The following is a 21,565-nucleotide window of genomic DNA, read 5'->3' on the forward strand; positions in this document are numbered from 1 at the left end:
GTTGGTTGTTCAAAACATTACATAGTTCTTGATATATCATATTTCACACTTTGATTCAAGTGGGTTATGAACTCCCATTTTTACCCTGTATACAGATTGCAGAATCACATCAGTTACACTTTCATTGATTTACATATTGCCATACTAGTGTCTGTTGTATTCTGCTGCCTTTCCTATCCTCTACTATCCCCCCTTCCCTCCTCTCCCCTCCCCTCTTCTCTCTCTATCCCCTCTACTGTAATTCATTTCTCCTCCTTGTATTATTTTTCCCTTTCCCCTCACTTCCTCTTGTATGTAATTTTGTATAACCCTGAGGGTCTCCTTCCATTTCCATGCAATTTCCCTTCTCTCTCCCTTTCCCTCCCACCTCTCATCCCTGTTAAATGTTAATCTTCTCATGCTCTTTGTCCCTACTCTGTTCTTAGTTACTCTCCTTATATCAAAGAAGACATTTGGCATTTGTTTTTTAGGGATTGGCTAGCTTCACTTAGCATAATCTGCTCTAATGCCATCCATTTCCCTCCAAATTCTATGATTTTGTCATTTTTTAATGCAGAGTAATACTCCATTGTGTATAAATGCCACATTTTTTTTTTATCCATTCGTCTATTGAAGGGCATCTAGGTTGGTTCCACAGTCTTGCTATTGTGAATTGTGCAGTGTCCCTGTAGCATGCTCTTTTTAGGAACCACCATTTGACCCAGCTATTCCCCTTCTCGGTCTATTCTCTAATTAATTTATGATTAAGAATTTTTTAATCCTCTTTGAGTGTTAACATTAGAGAAGAATATACAGTGACATTTGAAAGAAGCATTTCGATTTTCCTTAAATCAAGAACTCCTAAAATCATAAATATCAAGACTGAGAAATAATGACAACAATGCAAAAATCACATTCATGTATTGCTGATGGCTGTAGGAAAATATTCTGGTACTGACCCATATTAAGAAACTTAGTACCCCCCTCCCAAAAAATGATGGTCACTATGTGGTCGGTATGGATGCAGTTAAGTAATCAAGAAGAGAAGTAATAAAAAGAAATAAGGGCAAAGAGGAGTAAGAAATAGTGTGGGTGAGAAAATCATGTAGGGTCTTAAAAAGGCCCTATATTAGGTAAGTATAGTGGTGCATACTTTAGTTACCATAAGAGATCTCCAACTTTAGATAGATTACAATGATGTCATGTATTTATCTTTGTATATTACACAATTTAAACTGAGCATGCTACTATAATAAAGGTGAAAAATGTTTAATTAGAGTGGCTGAAAACAGACATCTTTAATATGATATTTCCTATGCTGCTTCCTGACTTGGTAATCCAAAGCTATGAAAATAAATGTATAAACATTAAATGTATGAAAATAAAATGTATAAACATCAAAGGCATGAAAATAAAGTATATAAATATCAAAGGCATGAAAACAATGAAGGATTGTATTCAGTATCAGATAATCTATGTCTCAGCTACAAAAAGGATACTTTCTGGATAGAACTATTATTCACAGATTTAGACATTTTCAAATAGAAAAATAATGGGGGAAAAGAATATTAAAATAATTTTGGAAGAAAAACCTAAGAGGTAGATTACATTCAATTAAGGGAGTGCAGAGAATCAGAAAATTTACATTTTAAAAATTCGGTTAAAATCCTAGTGTACTTTAGGCACATTGCTTAACTACCTCTTACTGACTGAATTTCTCCATCTGTACTAAGAGAGTATGTTTTTACTGAGAAGAATAAAGTAATAAATAGTCTGGTTCCTAACTTGGCTTGATAAAAGTGAATATGAAAATAGCTTACTGGGGATGTAGCTCAGTGGTACAGGGCTTGCCTAACATGAGGGAGGGAGGGAAGGAGGGAAGGAGGGAAGGAGGGAGGGAAGGAGGGAGGGAAGGAAGGAAGGAAGGAAGGAAGGGAGGGAGGGAGGGAGGAAGGGAGGGAGGAAGGAAGGGATGGATGAAGGGAGGGAGGGAGGAAGGGAGGAAGGGATGGATGAAGGGAGGGAGGGAGGAAGGGAGGAAGGGATGGATGAAGGGAGGGAGGGAGGAAGGGAGGGAGGGGGAGAGGGAGAGGGAGAGGGAAGGGGAGAGAGAAAGGAAGGAAAGACTGAAAAGAGAAGGAGGCAGGAAGGGAGGGAAAACAAAGGAAGGAAAGAGAAGAAGGGAGGAAGGGGAGAAGGGGGAAAGGGAGGAAAGAAGGAAGGGAAGAAGAAAGGAAATAGGTCAAGTAACAGTTATGATGTTCATTACAACATCTTTCAATGCACTCTTCTAAAGTAGCTCAAAAAGTAAATATACTTTGATCAGAATCTAAACCAATTGAGTGTGTGTGTGCATGTATGTGTGTGTATGTGTGTGTGTGTGTGGGGGGGCTGACTCTGTGTGTGTTTTTTACTAGAGAATGAAATCAGGAGTGCTTTATCACCTATCATCAAGCTACATCCTTAGTGGCTTTTATTTTGAGATAGGGTCTCACAAATTACTGAGACTGGCCTCAAACTTGCAATCCTCCTGCTTCACCCTCCTGAGTAGCTGGCATTATATAGGTTTATGCCACTGGGCCCAGCTAAACAACAAAGTTTTAAAAATGAAGACCCTCCAACGTAATTTTTTTTCCAGAAGAATATATTTTCTTATTTGAATGAAATATTTAGAATAATACATATTTTTTTCTGTAGGATAAAATAGCTCAATAAAATTAGCAAATATAGTAAAAGAATGGATTTTACTCAAAAAGGGCTTATGTATAATATTTACCAGATATCCTTTATAAATTTAAAAACTTGTTAAACTTTATAGTATTTTTTATCTTACCATTAAAAACAAGATACAGCAGATTTTGTATTCCTTAATATTAAATGTCAAACTAATTCTTTTTGCTAATGATTTCAATAAATTTTGGATCACAGAGTTAGTGGGGGAAAGTTGGCAGAAAAGGGAGTGAAGAAAAAGGAGTTATAAGGTTGTACAAACTATATGCTGTTTTGGAGAATTTTATTCTTTATAGGAACAGATGCTCTAGTCTGCCTGAAAAAGTACAAAAGAAGTTACTCATTAAAAAAAACATATTCACTAAATATAACAGATGGTTGTATTCCACTAGGTGATTACACCTTTATACTTTATGTGATACTTTTGATAAATAAAAAATAAAATAAGGTCAAGGATCAAAGAACTATAGATACGATTGGGAATCAAGAGATCATTAGTTCAGATAAGTTTAAAATCCAGAATTAGAAGGTAAGTTTCCTGACTTCCAGATCACCTTGATTCTTGCAATCAAGTTTTTAAAAAATTTGAATGAAAATGCTTTTAATGATAATGACAACTGTTTTCTCTATTTGAGATAAACTTAGGGAGAAAACCATGTACACAATTACAGCATAAAACAAAATCACAAAAGAATAAATTACAAATTAAGGGAAGAAAAACCAGAAAAAAAAAAAGTGAGTAGTTTTCATATTTAAAGATTGTCATTACCTTTTCCAAGTCTAACTCCTCTAACAAAATGCTGGCATTTTTGTTTGCTTCAGCAGCCTGTCTATCTTTGGCTTGTACTATTGACTCCATACAAAGATGACACTTCTTCAACATCTCCTGTAATGAAAAATTGAATATATTTGCAGTCTCAAAAAAAAAAAAAAATTGAGCTAATTAGATTCCTAAAAACAAAGATTTTTGAAGTACGTAAACATAAGCAATAAAGACCAGTGGCAGGAAAAAAAAGGGAGTACAAATAAAACATAATTTAAATGACATATTTTAAAATATACACAGAGTGTTCCTGTTTTTCATTATAAGAGCCATTTGACTGATATTTAGAAAATTAAAATTATTTACACATATAATTTGAATATAAAAAAATCATACAACAAACACTACAATAATTTATGACAGCTGGTTAATGAATGGGCTGAATGAAAATGGGCAATGTCAACAAAGAAAAGGAATTTACAAATTTCCCAAGTACTTATTTGGCAAGAACTGTCCTCAAATATTTAAGCATTTTTGCTACAATTTTATAGGCAAGAATTATTCACAAAAGGAATCACAGAAACATGTACCCTAACACACTTTTCCGTTTTCATTCTCAAAAGACAAAGGGATATTTCCTTATTTTTTAATATTAAAAATATTCCCATAATAGTAATTATTTTAAAAATATTTCTTATCTTAATCTCCTCTTTCTCCCCATATACCAAATCATGTGGAATCCAGGACTGCTAATTGTCATACAAAAATCTGGAGTCAGAGAATCACCTAGTTTATTTTAAATTAAACATAAGGGGGGAAAACTGCCCACTATTATATAATGTATAAACCACAAAACAAAATGGAATAGAAATTTATTTTGCCAGGAACAGTGGCACATGCCTATAATCCCAACAACTCAGGAGGCTAACTAAGGCAGGCAGGAGGATCTCAAGTTTGGGGCTAACCTCAGCAACTTAGCAAGACTCTGTAGAAATAAAAAATAAAAAGGGCTGAGCATGTAGCTCAGTGATTGAACTCCCCTCATGGGTTCAATACCTAGTACCATACCCCCAACCTTAAAAAAAAAAAAAAAGAAAGCAAGAAAGAAAAAGAATAAAGATTTTATTTATGTTCCCCACATTTCCTCCATAATTCTAGCCAATACGCTTTGGTTTTGTTTGTTTGATTTTTGTTTTGTCATTTGAGATGAAGTCTAACTATGTATGACTTGTAATGATTGTCCCTTGAACTTCTGAGCTCAAGTGATCCTCCCACCTGTGCATCCAGAGTAGCTGGGTCTACCAGCATGTGCTACCATGCCCAGCTTCCAACTCATTAATAAACTGACAGTTAAACCCTAATTTTACATCACATAACATGGCTTTAAGGTTTTCTGCCTATGACTAAACATACTATTTTTTGCTGGTAATAAAAAAACAGCAAATTCCTCTTTCAGAATATATTATCAATCTAGATATATATGTATACATCTACATAGATATGATAATACTAATGAATAATAATTTTGCTTTGAAGTGTTTAGTGTTACATTAAAAATCAGCTTAAAACTAGTTAAAAAGCAAAGTAATTCTATCACAGAGAATGTTTCATTAATCCATTAATCTGTTACAGTTCATTTATCTTCACAGAGATAAATGAAATTTTATATATTTATTGTTCAAACCAAGATTTTTCTTAGCATAGGAGCTATATCAATTAAATGGAACCTCCAACTCATATAGTGGGATGAATATGAACAACATATTACCTTATCAGTGATGGTTGCTATGTATCTCATACATTCAGAATCTGATGGAAACTGATTGACTTCTTTGACTAAGTAGCGTACCACCTTCACATGACCCTAAAAGAGATGTCAATGTCAGATCGAACACAGACTCTAACAGGATTCAATAAATCTACACAGTGTGAACTTTGACATTAATTAACATTAGAGCCACAAAGTAAACTTAATTGCATGTTTGCACTAAAAATGAAAAAAGAAAAAGGTAGGCTGTGGTTCTGAGGAATTAAATCTACAATGTTCATTCTTTTGGGAGTGGGCGGGGGAACCAGGCATTGAACTCAGGAGCACTCGGTCTCTGAGCCACATTCCCAGCTCTATTTAGTGTTTTATTTAGAGACAGGGTCTCACTGAGTTTCTTAGCACCTCGCCTTTGCTGAGGCTGGCTTTGAACTCTTGATCCTCCTGCCTTAGCCTCCCCAAGCTGCTGGGATTACAGAAATATGCCACAACAGCACCAAATAATGCAAAACCACTCTGAGGAGAAACAGTTCAGTATCTAAGAAATGTTTAAAATCTTTTTTTTGGTACCAGGGATTGAACCCAGGAGTGCTTAATCACTGAGCCACATCCCAGCCCCCTTTTATATTTTATTTTAGAGATGGGGTCTCATTGAGTACCTCACTAAGTTGCTGAGGCTGGCTTTGAACTCTTAATCCTCCTGCTTCAGCCTCCTGAGCCGCTAGGATTACAGACATGTGCCACTGTGCCCGGCTCAAAATCTTATTTAACATTCAACAGTTGCTTCACTTTCCCCAAAATGCACCACTGCTCTCTACACAATACCTATAATTCAGCCAGTCTGGATAGACAGCTGATAGTATTTAAGCTGTTAGTCTTTAAGATATGTCCTCTATTACCTCTATTTGGTCCTTTTTGTTTGTAGCTTTTATAAGGTATTCTTTAACTGCTCAAATGCCACTACCCTCATTTCCTAATGATCTCCCTAAAACTTTTAGTCTTTAGCTTTAACTATTTACAATGGGAAAACTGACAGTTATCTGACTTGGGCATGGGATCTCACCTCCCTGATTAGGTTTCATTTAAAAAAAAAAAAAGAAAGAAAGAAAAGAAAAGCCTAACTGTTGCATCCTATCTAGCATAATATTACAGTCATTACAATTTCATATAACAGATACTCAATAAATAGTAGAATGAATACAAAAGATAAGCACCGTTCATATGAAGTTAAAATGCCCTATTACAAAGATATATATGCATGCCAGACATTAAGAGTAACAACTAATAATAGAGAAATTACTAATATTTAAGGGTAATGACATATAAATATATATGTCAAACCAAATGATAAAGACAATAAAGGACTATAGAACTTCTATAACCTCTAGGAGATCAGAGATCTCAGTGTGAGCGCAAATGGAATGGAAACAGTTTATACAGGACGAGAAATTTAAAGTACCCAAAGAATGAGGAACTTTGAAGAAAAAAAAAAAGGACTTGGCATTCTTGATGAGAACAAAGGTTATATGAGATAAAGAAGAAAAAGATCAAGCAAAGAGAGAATTCATAAAGGGAGATGATACCTAAAACACTACACTGGAGTGGCTTTGAATACCAAACTGTTGGAATTTCAAAGACTTCAGACACTGTAGAGTTCTTAAAAGAGAGTAGTAATGTAGTGGAGTGGTTAGGAAGATTAACTTGATAATAATATGCTAGCTTGTTTAGATTAGAGGTGAGTAAGTTTGACTATTGAAGAAAAACACAAGACAATTAGATTTAGGTAGTCCAGAACATCTAAGGAAACAACAGAATAAAAAGAAAGGTCTGGCAATGTACTTCAGTACTATGTAGAGTGCCCTAGTTCAATATCCAGTATCACCACACACACACCCACACATCAGAGAGAATAATAGAAGAAATTACTTCTTGCAATTTATATATTAGAACTGATCAACATTTTGGAATCTACAGAGAATTTCACTTACATTTCACCAAATGACAAAATTCAAAAAGCACAGAATCCCTGAAATAGTGATCTGGTTTTCCCAATAACAAATGAAAATTACATTGGAAATCAATGAGATATTATTAACCCAATCATTTTACTTATACCAGCTTTTACTATACAAAATAACAGTTTCTTTAATTTTCATCAAATTCATATTTCTACTTCTAAAGGTAGTATACTTGAATTTTTAGAGTTTAAAGTATCAATATTTAGATTTTCATTTTTCTTTTTTTTCCCTAAAAATGATTATGCCTGCTGTGGTGGCGCACACCTATAATCCCAGTGACTAGGCAGGCTGATTGCAGGAAGATTGCAAATTTGAGGCCAGCCTTGGCAACTTAGTGAGATCCTGTCTCAAAATTAAAAAAAATAAAAAAATAAAAAAATAAAAGAGGTGGGGATGTGGCTCCATTGATAGAATACCTTTGGGTTCAATCCCCAACACTGCAAAAATAAATGCATATGTACACACACACATAAAGTAAATTTTTCTCTACAGCAACAATACACAAGAACATCTACATACAAGTAGTTCAAATTGGTTACTCTTAATTGGATTTACAGCGAAAGATTAATACCACAACTAAATTTTGAAAATACTACTTACAATAGCTTTCTAAAAGTTTACTTAGCTTTCATGTCCAATGTGGATAATATTTCTAGCTTTTCCATAATACCTGTATTTGTCCATCTTTCATTATTGCCAACAGAGTAACTATTTGCATATTCTATCACTTGCTTTCACCAAAAGTTCTAAATTACAAATTGAGAGTCTTCAGTAATCACTGGACCATACACTTCCTAGCAGAAAGGGAAAATATCCAAGTAAAAGGGAATGAAAAGACTTCTACCTTTCTAAATGCTGCCATAAGAGGAGTTATTTTGCGGTTATCTGCTGCATCTACATCTGCACCTGCTTGCACCAGTAACTGAACCACATCGAGGTGCCCACCATTTGCTGCTAGCCACAACGGAGTGTTCCCCTTCTTGTTACGTACATCAATATGAGCTCCCCTAAAAATGAATGACACAGAGAGCACTGTCTTAAATGAAATGGAATGTAATAAAAATCAATTATACCTATGTGAAAATTTCTAAACAGATGAAAATTGTTCTTAATATTCGAGGACCAAAATAGTTCTCTCTCAGAATTACATGACAATTTCCAGCCATCAAATCAAATAAATTTCATATATCCAATAACTGATTGTATTTTTAAAATAATGACTACATAATACTGAGTTTTAAAACCTAAGAATGTGAATATTTGTTTAGTGAAAAATAGAAGTATATCCTGTTAACAGCATAATCGATATACTAACACAGTATCCTAGAGACAAAAACCAGCATCCTCTGAGGCAATTATACCTGTTTCAGATTATTTTTATCCATGTACTTGGACTGTGTATGTCAGAAAAGAATGAAGTCAAAGAATAAATGTAGATTTAGCACTCAGTGGGTATCAAAGTAAAAGTAGTTAATAATCATAGTTAATAGTAGTCAGTACCAAATACTACTGTTTAGGGTACCATGCGAAGGTCTTTAAAGTAGAAAATCCAAGTAAGGAGGACAAATGTATTTAGGAAACTGGCAGGCAACTTAAAGTGAAAGTAAAAACTATCCTGGATCCTCTCTGATACCTTGAACAGTTCTACAACTGACACCTAAATTCTTAACTACTGTAAACAATAAGAAATTCAACAAGGAAGTCTTAGATCACTGCCAGAGTTTTAAGACTTGAGAGTAATACTCTGCAAAATTCAAATTGTATGGATGACAGCAACTGGATGCTTAAAGAGCTTATTATAACACTTTAAAAGTATATGCATACAAGAAAGGAAGAAAAATTATTTTAGGTTGCATTGAAATACAGACAATGTAGCATAGTCCTGGATGAATCAAAAATAACAGGTTTGAAAAAAACACTTATAGTTCATAGAAAAAGTAATCACACTTGATTTTTTAATAGTGAAATGCCGAGAGAATAATAATCACTGGTAATACTTATGCTCATAATATGAAGGATAGGAAAGATATAGTAAGTAATATCATACCTGCCAATGAGAAGCTCACAAAATTTATAATGCCCTTTATCTGCTGCTATGGTTAAAGCTGTATCTCTTGAGGAGGGCACTGGAGGGGCATTAACATCAGCACCTTTATCCAAAAGTACTCGGCCCACCTCTGCATATCCACCAGAGGCAGCTTCCATTAGTGGTGTGAGACCAGTCTAGGTTTAGTGAAAAATAAAAAAACATGGAACAGACTAGAAACAGCCAACATGGAACAGAATAACAATATGATGAAGCAATATGGAATAGCTTTTATAAAGATTCACAACTAAATTTCACCATCAACACTTATTAGTCTGAATTACAGTCTGGTCTACTAAAAGAAGATAATTACACCTAAAATCAATGATATTGTTGTAATGAGAACATGAATGAGATCCAACTATGTGACCTCTATCTGGCACTAAATAAAATTTCCTCTCTGTTCTCTTTCAAAATAGCACATCTTTTTCAGCTGATAATCCTAATAACAATAATACCTACAAAAATGTGTTGCTGAGTTATTTTCAGAGTTAATGCTTAAGTTAAACAAATGATTTCTATTATTATCATTATTTTATTATTATATTTTCGGTACTAAGGATTGAACCCAGGGGCACTTTATCACTGAGCGACATCCCCAATCCTTTTCATTTTTTATTTAGAAAGGATCTTAATAAATTGCTGATTATCTCACTAAATCATGGAAAATGGCCTTAAATATGCAATCCTCCTGCCTCAGCCCCCTGGGATAACAAGCATATGCCACTGCTTGAACTTTGATTCAATATATATGTAGGAGATAAATGTTAATAGAAAGTACTAAAAATAAGGGCTAGAATTGTGGATTAGCGGTAGAGTGCTTGCCTAGCATTGGAAGACACTGGGTTCAAAATTCTCAGCACCACATAAAAATAAATAAAATAAAGGTATTGTGTCCAACTACAACTTAAAAAAATTTTTTTAAAAAGAAAGTACTAAAAGTATAATTATCATATTGCTACCAACACACCTTACATATGAAAGCAGCAAATTTCATGGGTAAATCTCAGACTTTTTCTTACCTTAGCTCTGTGTTCAACATTTGCTTTTCTATCAAGCAGAAGACTAACCACTTCAGTTCTTCCTTGGAAGCAGGCTAATGTAAGGGCAGTGTTCCGATTGGTTTCTATTTGAGCATTTATATCAGAGCCCATGTCCAACAGGAGCTTAACAGCAGCTGTATGCCCATTCATAGCTGCTAACATCAGTGGAGAAATGCCCAATTTGCTACCAGTTCTGGGGGTGAGCATTATGGGAAGAACAGAAGGAAAAAATATATTTTACACTGAAGAACTGGATGATGATAAAGAATTTCAATAAGATTATTTATTTTGCAGGATTATTTAAAAATTTAACCATTTTTCTCAGTCCTAGTAAATCTTTCAATTTATTACCAAGCCTCCTTTAAAAATCTTTTTATTAGATATTTTGTCTTTAACTCATTCAAACATAATAACCTGGGCTAGAAAGTTATTAAGTTACTAATATGATAATAAACTTTTGTCTTTTAATTGCTGAGGCTACCTTCAAACTTGTGATCTTCCTGCCTCAGCCTCCTAAGTCACCAGGATTATAGGCATGTGCTACCACATCGAGCTGAATTTTTCATCTCTTGGCACATATTTGCTTGCTTAACAAAAATTAAGCAAACTGTGTCTAAGTTTAGTGCTATTGTATGAAATATAGTATATTTTCCAACTTATATGTTAAGTTTTAATTACTTAAATAAAATAAATCTTAAAAATCTCTTCACAATTTATATTTTAAAGGCCTAAAAGTGGCATTAAGAATAGGTGTTCTACAATTACCTGAAACATAACATTGTATCGAAATAAATGGCTTACAGTGAAAGAATAAAACTTACCTAGAATTAATCTCAGCTCCTGCATTTAGTAATATTTTGATGATGTTCACATAGCCACCAGAAGCAGCCAGGCTAAGAGGTGTGTAATCAGAAACATTCCTGTGCTCTTTATTTGCCCCTCGAGCTAACAACAGCTCCACCACCTGGAAAGAAAAAAAGAAAGCAATGTGTTTTCTTATGGTGGGTGAGTCATTTTCAAGGTGTATATTTCTAATTCCCCCCACCCCACTCACTTTTTTTGTGGTTTATCGTATAACCCAAAGAGAACTTTCCTTCATTTATCCTCTGCCCCAAACCAGCCTCAAATAATAGCAAGAGGTCTTAGCAGCAAACAAAGAGAGAGTTTGTCAAGTAAAAACCATTTAGAAATCTACTGAAAAGATATAGTATTGCCCATGGAGGACCTAGACCTCAAAATTGTTAAGAGATGCTATTCTGGAAATAAGTGTTTCTGGGTTATTCCATAATATAGTACTAAAGTAGAAGTAATATGGGACAGATTTTTTTTCCGAATTTGTATATATGAATGTATTTCAAATAATTTTAAACCTTTCAATTGGTAACTAGATTTTTAAAAACTAGAATAAGAGGTAATAATCTTTTAAAACTTTATGAAAATTTACAAATATACAAGAGTTGAGAAAACTTTATATATATGAACTATCTAGATTTTACCATTAATATTTTATTATGCTAAGTCCTATTTAGCTATAGGATTTCTGGATGTACAGTTTTACAAGAAACTGAAAGAACTTTTCCAAAAGTGGTTGTTCTATTTATACTCCTATAAACAATGCATGAGTTCTGGTTGTTCTATATCCTCAGCAACATTTTTTATTACCAGTCTAACTTTATATCCATTATAGAGGATGTATGGCAGTATCCCATTAGGTCTCAACTGCCTTTTCCTGATAACTAAAAATGTTTAGGATTTATGTAAGTGCTTATTGGCCATTCATACATCATTTGCCCCTTGCCATTTAAAGTACAAAACAATCCTTTGAAACAGGTGGTATTATTTTCATCTTCATTTTACACAGGAAAGTTAAGATTGACTCCAAACCATAGCTGGCTCCTAACTTTGCTCTTACTAATAACTACACTTATTATTTCCCAATTCATGTTTTTGCTAATATTATTATATTATCATAATAATAATTATTATTTACTATACTATATTATACCCATTCAGCACTTTTTTGGGGGGAGGGTGGTTTTACTGGGGATTGGGGTATTGAATTCAAAGAACTTGACCACTGAGCCACATCCCCAGCCATACTTTGTATTTTATTTACAGATGGTAAAAACTGGAAAATAATAAACATTATATTAGTGAAAATACTAACTGGGATATAAAAAATGCTTATAAACAGTGCTTTCTTTTGCTTATCAGCTAAAATTTTATTTATTCGAATAAAGCTATACCAAATTTAAATATGACTTTCACATTTTGCTTTCAGAGCCAGTAAGATCAGGCAGCTTGACAAGGTATAAAAACAAAACAAAAAAATGATATTAGGCTATTTTATTTTACAGAGTTTTTTAAAGTCAATATAGTATAAAACTCTAAATCTCAAATTTGTGAAGTTCTCTTGGGTTCCATTATCTAAAAATTTGTTATTTTTATAGTAAAGCTGGCTAAGTTTAACTAATTATTTCAAAACATTTAATTCTAAAGATAACAAATTAAAGCAATGAGATGTTTATAAGCTAAATTTTTATCTGAAAGACTTTCATAATAAACCTCATCTGTAGCATTTTAATAAGAATATGTAACTCAAAACCACAGTATTATATTGGCCTTATTATGATCTTCAAAAGAATATCTTGGATTCAACACTAAAATTTTATTAATATATGTAGCAAGTATGATTTCAATCTGCATAACAGAAAATTTCAGTTAAGAAAAAATTCACTTTTATTACATTTAAAAAGAGAATTAATTATTATAAGCTTTACAGTTCAATGGTATTTAACTGAAAATTTATGCCCTCATATTTGAATGTAGGATTGACAGGAATCTCTATTTTTTTCCTATGTAGTAGAAATAAAATTTATCAAATTGTTTACTTCCAATTGTCTTACCTAATATTTGGTAAAAAAAAGCTTTCACCACACCCACCACCTCCACTGAGGATTATGGAAGAATGAAATAACATGATCAGAAGAAACAACACACAATAGAAACAAGTCTTTGCTGTCTCTTGACAGATCATCTCTAGTAGCAAGTGAATCTACTATTCACCCATATTATATCTACTCCAAATCCAACAGGAAAAAATTGTAAAAACAGTCAACCAAAGCAAAAACTGTCTATTAAAAAACTGTATGTATGTATGTATGCCTGTATTATTGTTAGTCTAATTCTTTTTAATCTATAAGATAATGGATAACCATCCCCTATCTTCCTATACTTGCTCCATTTTACTAGCTTTCCCATTCTTTTGTGTAGAAATTGCTTCCCAAATATTTCTTTTGTTAGTTTATTTTAAAAACCTAGTAAGTTTAACAATGAGTTCAATATAACCTTTGCTATGACTGGTAAAGAAGGAAGGGCTAGTTTAAAATGCTCAAATAGGAGATAATAATTGGCTGGTCAGAGCACTTTTTTGATACAACATTTCAGAAATGATACTGACATAAACGGTGGAGAAACTAAGACAGTGAACAATAAGGAAAAAGTATTCTCTGGCTAACAACTGAAAGAACAGGACCCTGTTACCCACAGAATGTAGGTAACATTGATGAACAAACACTCAAACATCTGAACATAGAAGAGGGTATAAACTTTTGTTCATTTGTTCAAAGAACAGAACTAAGAACAGTGGGGAAACTTGGCAACTTGATGGGAAAGGAGAGGAGTGGAAGGGAAGGGAAAGAAGATGACTTTTCAGTAGGAAACTAATCTGGATGACATAGGATGCTTCCTATACCTAATATTCATCTTTTCCCTGATGGAAAAGTTGTGAATCTACAGAGACTGGTTTTTAAACCTTAGATCCCAGTTACATAAGAATGGATCTGGAGAATAAAAGTTAAAGTTATCCAGCTAATTTGTCCCCAGCCCACCCCCACCCCCACCCCCAGTACTGGGGATCGAACCCAGGGCCTTGATCAAGCTAGGCAAGTGCTCTACCACTGAATTCACCCCCAGTCCTTTTTATTTATGTTGGACACAGGTCTCACTAAGTTTTCCAGGTTGACCTCAAACTTGTGATCCGCCTGCCTCAGCCTCCCAAGTAGCTGGGGTTACAGGCATTCATCACCACACCTGGCTATTCAGCTAATTATTAAATGCTAGAAGACACACAAGTGTGTGTAAACCTATAATTTCTTAGACCTACTTGATTAATACCAGTTATTCTAAGACAGAAAAAGATAAGTGAAAATAAGCCCTGTTCATCAGGTGCTTTCTAATCTGATTTGGAATGTCTTAAGGCTTTCTTTTCTCTTGGTACTGGAGATTGAATCCAAGGGCACTTTACCACTGGGATCTATCTCTAGTTCTTTTTATTTTGAGATGGGGGGGGAGGGGTGTCTCACTAAGTCTTTGAGTCTAGTCTTGGACTTTCAATCGTCTTGCCTTGCCCTCCTGAGTTCCTGGGATTATAGGCGGTGTGTCATTGAAGTTGGCTTTAGTCTTTCTCTTAATCTAAGTGCAATATACAGGAATTCCTAAGACAGGTACTACTTTTAGATTTTTTTTTAGGATTCCAAAAAATATGACTTCTCTGGGAGGTAGCTTATATTAACACTGTATTTACTAATAGATAATATTTGAATTACTGTGATAAATGTAAACATCAAATCCTTGTTCCTATAGACACAAAGATCACATAAGCATTTTCTAAACAACAAAGGAAAAAATTTACACTAAGGGGAAATTTTACCTCCTGTCTGCCACCAGAGCAAGCCAAGGATAGTGGTGTGTCCTTAGTTCTTTCTGATTGGGCTTCAATGTCTGCACCATTGTCCAGCAATATTTCCACAACTCCAACATGACCAGCCGTAGCAGCCAAGATGAGTGGAGTAAAACCTGGAGAAAAATAATGATCTCACTATGTGCTCAGCCAAAGAACAATACTATTTTCCAATATACCTAAGCATCAAAAAGGGGCTCAAGAAGTAATATTTCTAAATACATAAAATTTCTTTCACAAATATTACAGAAAATAAAATTAATAAAAGTGAGGCCTACCTTTTTTGTCTCGGTGCTCAATACTAGCTCCTCGCTCTAGCAGTGTTTGTACCAGTTCCTCATGGCCACCAGCACAGGCAAGCGTTAGTGCCGTGTCATGATTACTCTCAGTCTGTAAAAAATTAATTTCTTATTAGCTTATTAATTTTAAAATGTTAACAGTAAATACACAGAGATACATGTGTACCACTATAATATCAAGTACTTGAATGTAATGTTTATTGTTTTTTTCCCCCCATTAGTGGCTAACCAGTAACTTTTCTAAAAAAACTACAAGTTAACACTTGAACTCCATGGGCAATTTTTAAAGTAAATACCAGGGAAAAAAGCATGACCTTCTACTTTTTTTCCTAGTATTTACTTTAAGAATTAACCTTCTACCATATACTGTTTTCAACTACATGATTAATGAAATAGTGTGGATTCATTTCTGCTTCAGGCCATTAATGGAATAACACAGACTAGATTTATTTTCCTATCTCAAACAACTTAAAAAAAAAAAAAAAAGACAACTATTTGAAACGACTGTTCAGACAGGTAATGCAGGACAGGGATCCCTAAAAATAGAAATGATTAACACAACTTAACTGCCTGGAGAGTTTCCAGGCGCAATGTATGGAATGGGTGCCCAGAACCTGGCAATCTCCCCTAATTGAGAAGATAGTCTGGAGAGGTCAAGTTGGCTAGAATTCATGGCGCAGATTACTGAAGAGGAGAGCACTGCAGAGAGAGAATACTCTGGAGTTCTGCAGGGGGGGTCTCCTCAAATCTTCAGCTGAATTCTGATGAGCACATGTGCATGAGGAAATTATTGGAGGCCAGAAAAAAGATCACCAGAAGGGATTAAGTTGAACACCTAAAGCTGGAACACAAGGCCAGGAATAGTTTGGTTCCTACCCACCAGAGTAGAAACACATTAAAACACACAAAGTATCAAGTAGAATCCTCAGTAGTGAGGCCAAATTAGTTGTTCTGGACCCACCTAACAATGCTGAAAAGCAAGTCTTGAAATGAAAAAATAGTTTCCAAGTAACTTAGCTATGTTTAAGACCAAAGCCCCCAGATACTTAAAGGAACAAAAAATATATAAAGTATTCTGTGTACTTTGAAACACCAAGACTATTATTATTTAGACATGACAAGTCAATATATGATTTAACATCTGCTATGATAGTGACCAATACTGGATTTACTAGTAATCATAATCTATCATAGTTCAAATATTGATGTAGTCAAGTACCTAATTTTTCATACATTTAGTACTCCAAACCGGTGTTGTCTAAAAAGATAATGACTAGTGTTATGTGCCTAACTGAACTTGAAATATGGCTCATGACTATGGCTATGACTGAGGGAATTAATTTTTATTTAATTTAATTGAATGACTGATAGTCAATGTATTAGAAAACTTTTTAGGGTGTCTGGAACAACTTAACAAATGAATATACTATTCTGACTGTACATTTAATCAAAACCAAATATGAATGAGTATTTGCAGTGCAAATTCAAATTAGATATACTTTAAAAGAATGATATCACGTGACTGGGGGCAAGGGTGGATTTCTGGAATGAGTGAGAGACTTTTGGTACTAAAAACAGGAAAGTCTCAGGATGAGTTGATCTCTCTTAACCACAGAGATATAACATTACACATATATATCTCTACCAAACTGTGTTATGTGCCCATCACCTTCAAAGCATTTAAAAGGTTTTGAATGTTTTTAAAAGGTAATGAATGTGTTTTCACTCTCCATCTGTAAGTGATGCTTTGCCCAGGAAATAATAACTGTTAATTAAGTAGAATAAATGACAACAGTTGTAAAAGGTCACAGATTCAAAGGCTATTACTAATAAAAGAAAGGAATAAATATATGAAATATGTATTATTTCTATACAATGTTTATAATATTTAATGTAATCAATACAAAAAGGCATATCCTCCCAGAATGTAAATCACTCTAAGAAACAAACTCCATTATAAAAATAAAAACGAGACAAAAGGCAAAATCGATAGAGTCAAGAAATAAGAAAAAGCCTACTAGTCAGTGATGAAGAGGGAGACCGCAAAAGCTGCTCTGCAGAAGAGGCTGGCAGAGAGCAGAGCTACTGACTGCAGAGATCAGGGATGGCCACAAGGGAGAGATGCACCAACTACAACAATGGAGAAGGACATGAAACTTACATGAGTGACAGCTCTGATTGTGTTATAGTATTTGATCTTCATTTCAGGTAATAAAAAAGAAATTATTATGTCTGATTTCAGAAAAAAAAAAGAGACAAAATGGGGAGAATAACTTTCTAATGTCCACACAGCTAATAACTGGTAGAGATAGGCTTTAAAAACCAAGAGGATTTTCTTGATAACAAAATCCTGCTCTTACCATTACATGATAAGCAGCCTAACACATTGCAGATTGAAGTGAATATAATGTTAAGCATATCTGTTTTATGTCCTCTCTGTTAGTGTATATGCAGACAAGTCAATTTCATGATGAAATTTATAAGTTTTAAAAATTCTTTCAGGGCTAAAGGAAAATTTATGAAGCTGTGCTGATTTATAAAAAGAAGACACACTCAAAATTTGAAAAAGATAAGCATGAAAAATTTTTGTGGATCAGTAACATGTATTTTCCCACGTTATTAAAAAAAAACTGAACTAACATTTATTAGGCACCTTTGATAATAAAAGAACTCTGCTGTATACTCTAAAGTCAACAAAGAAAATTTAGGTCCTGCTCACTAAGATCTTACTGATTACTGTACAGGGCAAATTTACATTCAAAGTATGAGAGAAGTATTATATATTATGAGTGCAAGGAAAAAATATTTGAAGCTGAGAAAGGAGAGCAGGTCAAATTCCCTTAGGAATAAAACTTAAAAGAACAGCTCCACTGTATTTCTACATTAAGGAGAAATTAAAGCCACTAATATTTTATGACACTTTTTTAAGAGAATAACAAATATAAGGTTCTGAAGTGAGGCATCCATATCCCAAACACGCACCTGTACAATCCCCCAATGCTATTACCCTGCTTCACAATACATCAATAAACAAATTAATTGATACAGAAGTTTGGGTTGATGGCAACATGACTGACAAGATACAGAAAAAAATCAGGTATTTTGAATATTGCCAATCAAAACAATAACAGTACAAACAATGAGTTTCTGGAAGGCAAAGTTTGCTTAATGAAAAGATCTGACTTAAAGTATGTCCCACAAAATTATGTTACTATAGAGTGGTCAAGAAGTTACATTTCTTTGTCATATATCTATGAAAAAGTTTCAAACCTGAAAAAGGAAAAAGATGCCCAGGGCTTGCTTACTGACTCTTAACAAGTTGACACTTTAAAGAAAGTATTTAGTCCATGATACTGTATAATGTATCAATTAATACCTAACAGATATTGTTCCGGTGAATTCTGCCTTAGGGAAAAATGATAAAATTGTATTCAATATACATAACATTATGTAAGTTCTCACTATAACTAAATCTGGAATAGTAATTCATAGTGAAAAAAAATCACAAGACACATGGTAAGGTTTTAACCTTCAAGAAAAGGCCACTTTTAATGAGCTGATATATAGATAAAAAACATACCTAACTTCTCAATAAGATGTACATCTATTAATTAGTCTTCAAGTAAATAAATTACTTTGGAAACTATAAGGACTTAAAGAGCTGAACTGTTAGAATTCCAAACTTCTCTTTTTTAATCCAGTCAGGTTATATGTGAGTTTAAAAAGTAAAATAGCACTTTAGGGTATCTAATAAATGAAAATAATCAGTAAAATGAATAACCTATTTGAAACTAGTTCATATGAACATGCAGAATACATGTATTCTAAAATAGAAATATTTTAATGGTAGCATATTACATATAACTGAATTAATTTTTCCCAACTTCCTTATATTACAATGAAACTCTATACTTCAAAATCAACAGGAATAGAGAAAAATATCCAAACGATGTTTAAAACATTAAAAGTAAACAATTTCACACACTTTACAACTTAAGTCTTGAAATATGGATGATTTGTGTGTGTGTGTGGTACTGGGGTTTGAACCCATAGCTTCAAGAATGATAAATAAGCCCTCTACCACTGAGCTGCATCCCCTTAGTCTTGATATATGTCAAGTTAAAGTTACTATCTACTCTCCTTAGGAGATAATAACACATGTTAATTATTAAAAACTGGGGGAAAAAAGCAAAATTGTCTAAGGAAGTATTTTTTCCATACTTAAGTACAATAAAAGCTTTTAGCACAATTCACAATAGCAAGACTGTGGAACCAACCTAGATGCCCTTCAATAGATGAATGGATAAAAAAAAAATGTGGCATCTATACACAATGGAGTATTACTCTGCATTAAAAAATGACAAAATCATAGAATTTGGAGGGAAATGGATGGCATTAGAGCAGATTATGCTAAGTGAAGCCAGCCAATCCCTAAAAAACAAATGCCAAATGTCTTCTTTGATATAAGGAGAGTAACTAAGAACAGAGTAGGGATGAAGAGCATGAGAAGAAGATTAACATTAAACAGGGATGAGGGGTGGGAGGGAAAGCGAGAGGGAAGGGAAATTGCATGGAAATGGAAGGAGACCCTCATGGTTATACAAAATTACATACAAGAGGAAGTGAGGGGAAAGGGAAAAATAATACAAGGGGGAGAAATGAATTACAGTAGAGGGGATAGAGAGAGAAGAGGGGAGGGGAGAGGAGGGGAGGGGGGATAGTAGAGGATAGGAAAGGCAGCAGAATACAACAGACACTAGTATGGCAATATGTAAATCAATGGAAGTGTAACTGATGTGATTCTGCAATCTGTATACGGGGTAAAAATGGGAGTGCATAACCCACTTGAATCAAAATGTGAAATATGATATGTCAAGAACTATGTAATGTTTTGAACAACCAACAATAAAAAAAAAAAAAGAAATATGAGTAAAACAAAGGTAAGCAGTTGAGAAACAAATAAAGGTGCTGGGTTTGATGCTGCATGCCTGTAGTTCCATCTACTCCAAAAGCTGAAGCTGGAAAATCAAAAGTTTAAGGGTAGTCTGAGCAACTTAGGAAGACTACCTGAAAATTAAAAATAAAAAGGGATGGGAATCTAGCTCAATGGTATAGATCCCAGGCTTAAAACCCTAGTACCACCAAAAAATAAATGTATACGTGTGTAAATATATATGTAGAGAGATGAGGGACATGTGACAACAAAGATGTTGGAATAACTTCTTGAAATTTTCTGCCTTTTTTTTTTTTTTAAGGTACTACAAATTAAACCCAAAGCCTCACACATGCAAGGCGAACATTCTACCACTGAGCCACTAAGCCAGACCTCTAGCCATGGAGTAAGTTTTGTATCCCATGAACCAAACAACTGGTTCTTTCTCACATTTAGTGGTAACTAGACTCAATCTAGTTTCACAAATTCACAAAATACAATAAGAAAGAAAGAAAAATTCAATTAACTCAGAGGTTTTCAATTCTAAACCTTGAAGTCAGATTTATAGTGTCATATAAAATCTGCAGCTATTGGTTTATTTATTTGGCTTTGGGGACTGAATCCATCACTTTGTACGTGCTAAGCACACACTCTACCACTGAGTCACACCCCCAGTTACAAAATCTGTGGTTTAAAAAAAAAAAAAATCCCTACTTGATTCCTTAATTTCTCTATGTTCAGTACTCAGGAATAAGTTTTGTTACATCCCTCAAAATAAAGATCAGAGCCATATTATTTAAAGTTTTGGTAAAATAGTACTCCAATAGTACTTCCTTTGAGTTATAATTTACTTATTTTTCCTAAAACACATTTTGGTAACAAAACAGTATGTACTATTAATCTTAAAATTGAAACTATCCAGACAGACCTGATTCAATAAAGCCATTATGAGAGTATACAACCCAATGGAACACTCTTGTACACAGAAAGTGATTTCTAGTTGAAAAACATGGGTTTCAGGAACATTATACAGAATGCAAACTCTTTAGCATTCTTCCAGGTACAGAAATTAAATATAAGGTTCCTGCTAATTCCTGTTAAGAACATTAATTCCTGTCTATAATTTTCAATTCAAGGAGTTTAAGAATTGACCATATTTCAGAATCATTAGCATTTTATAAAAGGAGTCATATGTTGAAGCTTTAAAA

At 33.8% G+C, this 21,565-nt stretch overlaps 1 protein-coding gene across 6 annotated transcripts in view; it reads right to left on the bottom strand.

Moving 5' to 3' along the window:
• Positions 1–21,565, bottom strand: part of ANKRD17 (ankyrin repeat domain 17) — a 150,760-nt gene that overhangs the window by 28,823 nt on the left and 100,372 nt on the right. For all 6 annotated transcript variants that reach the window (XM_081304252.1, XM_081304255.1, XM_081304251.1 and 3 more), the window contains 8 exons: positions 15,404–15,515; positions 15,096–15,241; positions 11,206–11,348; positions 10,364–10,577; positions 9,303–9,478; positions 8,100–8,262; positions 5,241–5,336; positions 3,479–3,595 (listed from right to left, as the gene is read on the bottom strand). In XM_081304252.1, coding sequence (XP_081160378.1) covers positions 3,479–3,595; positions 5,241–5,336; positions 8,100–8,262; positions 9,303–9,478; positions 10,364–10,577; positions 11,206–11,348; positions 15,096–15,241; positions 15,404–15,515 — 1,167 coding nt within the window. The remainder of the gene's footprint in view (positions 1–3,478; positions 3,596–5,240; positions 5,337–8,099; positions 8,263–9,302; positions 9,479–10,363; positions 10,578–11,205; positions 11,349–15,095; positions 15,242–15,403; positions 15,516–21,565) is intronic.

This window comes from Spermophilus citellus (genome assembly GCF_964194105.1).
Source record: "Spermophilus citellus genome assembly, chromosome: 8".
NCBI lineage: Eukaryota > Metazoa > Chordata > Mammalia > Rodentia > Sciuridae > Spermophilus > Spermophilus citellus.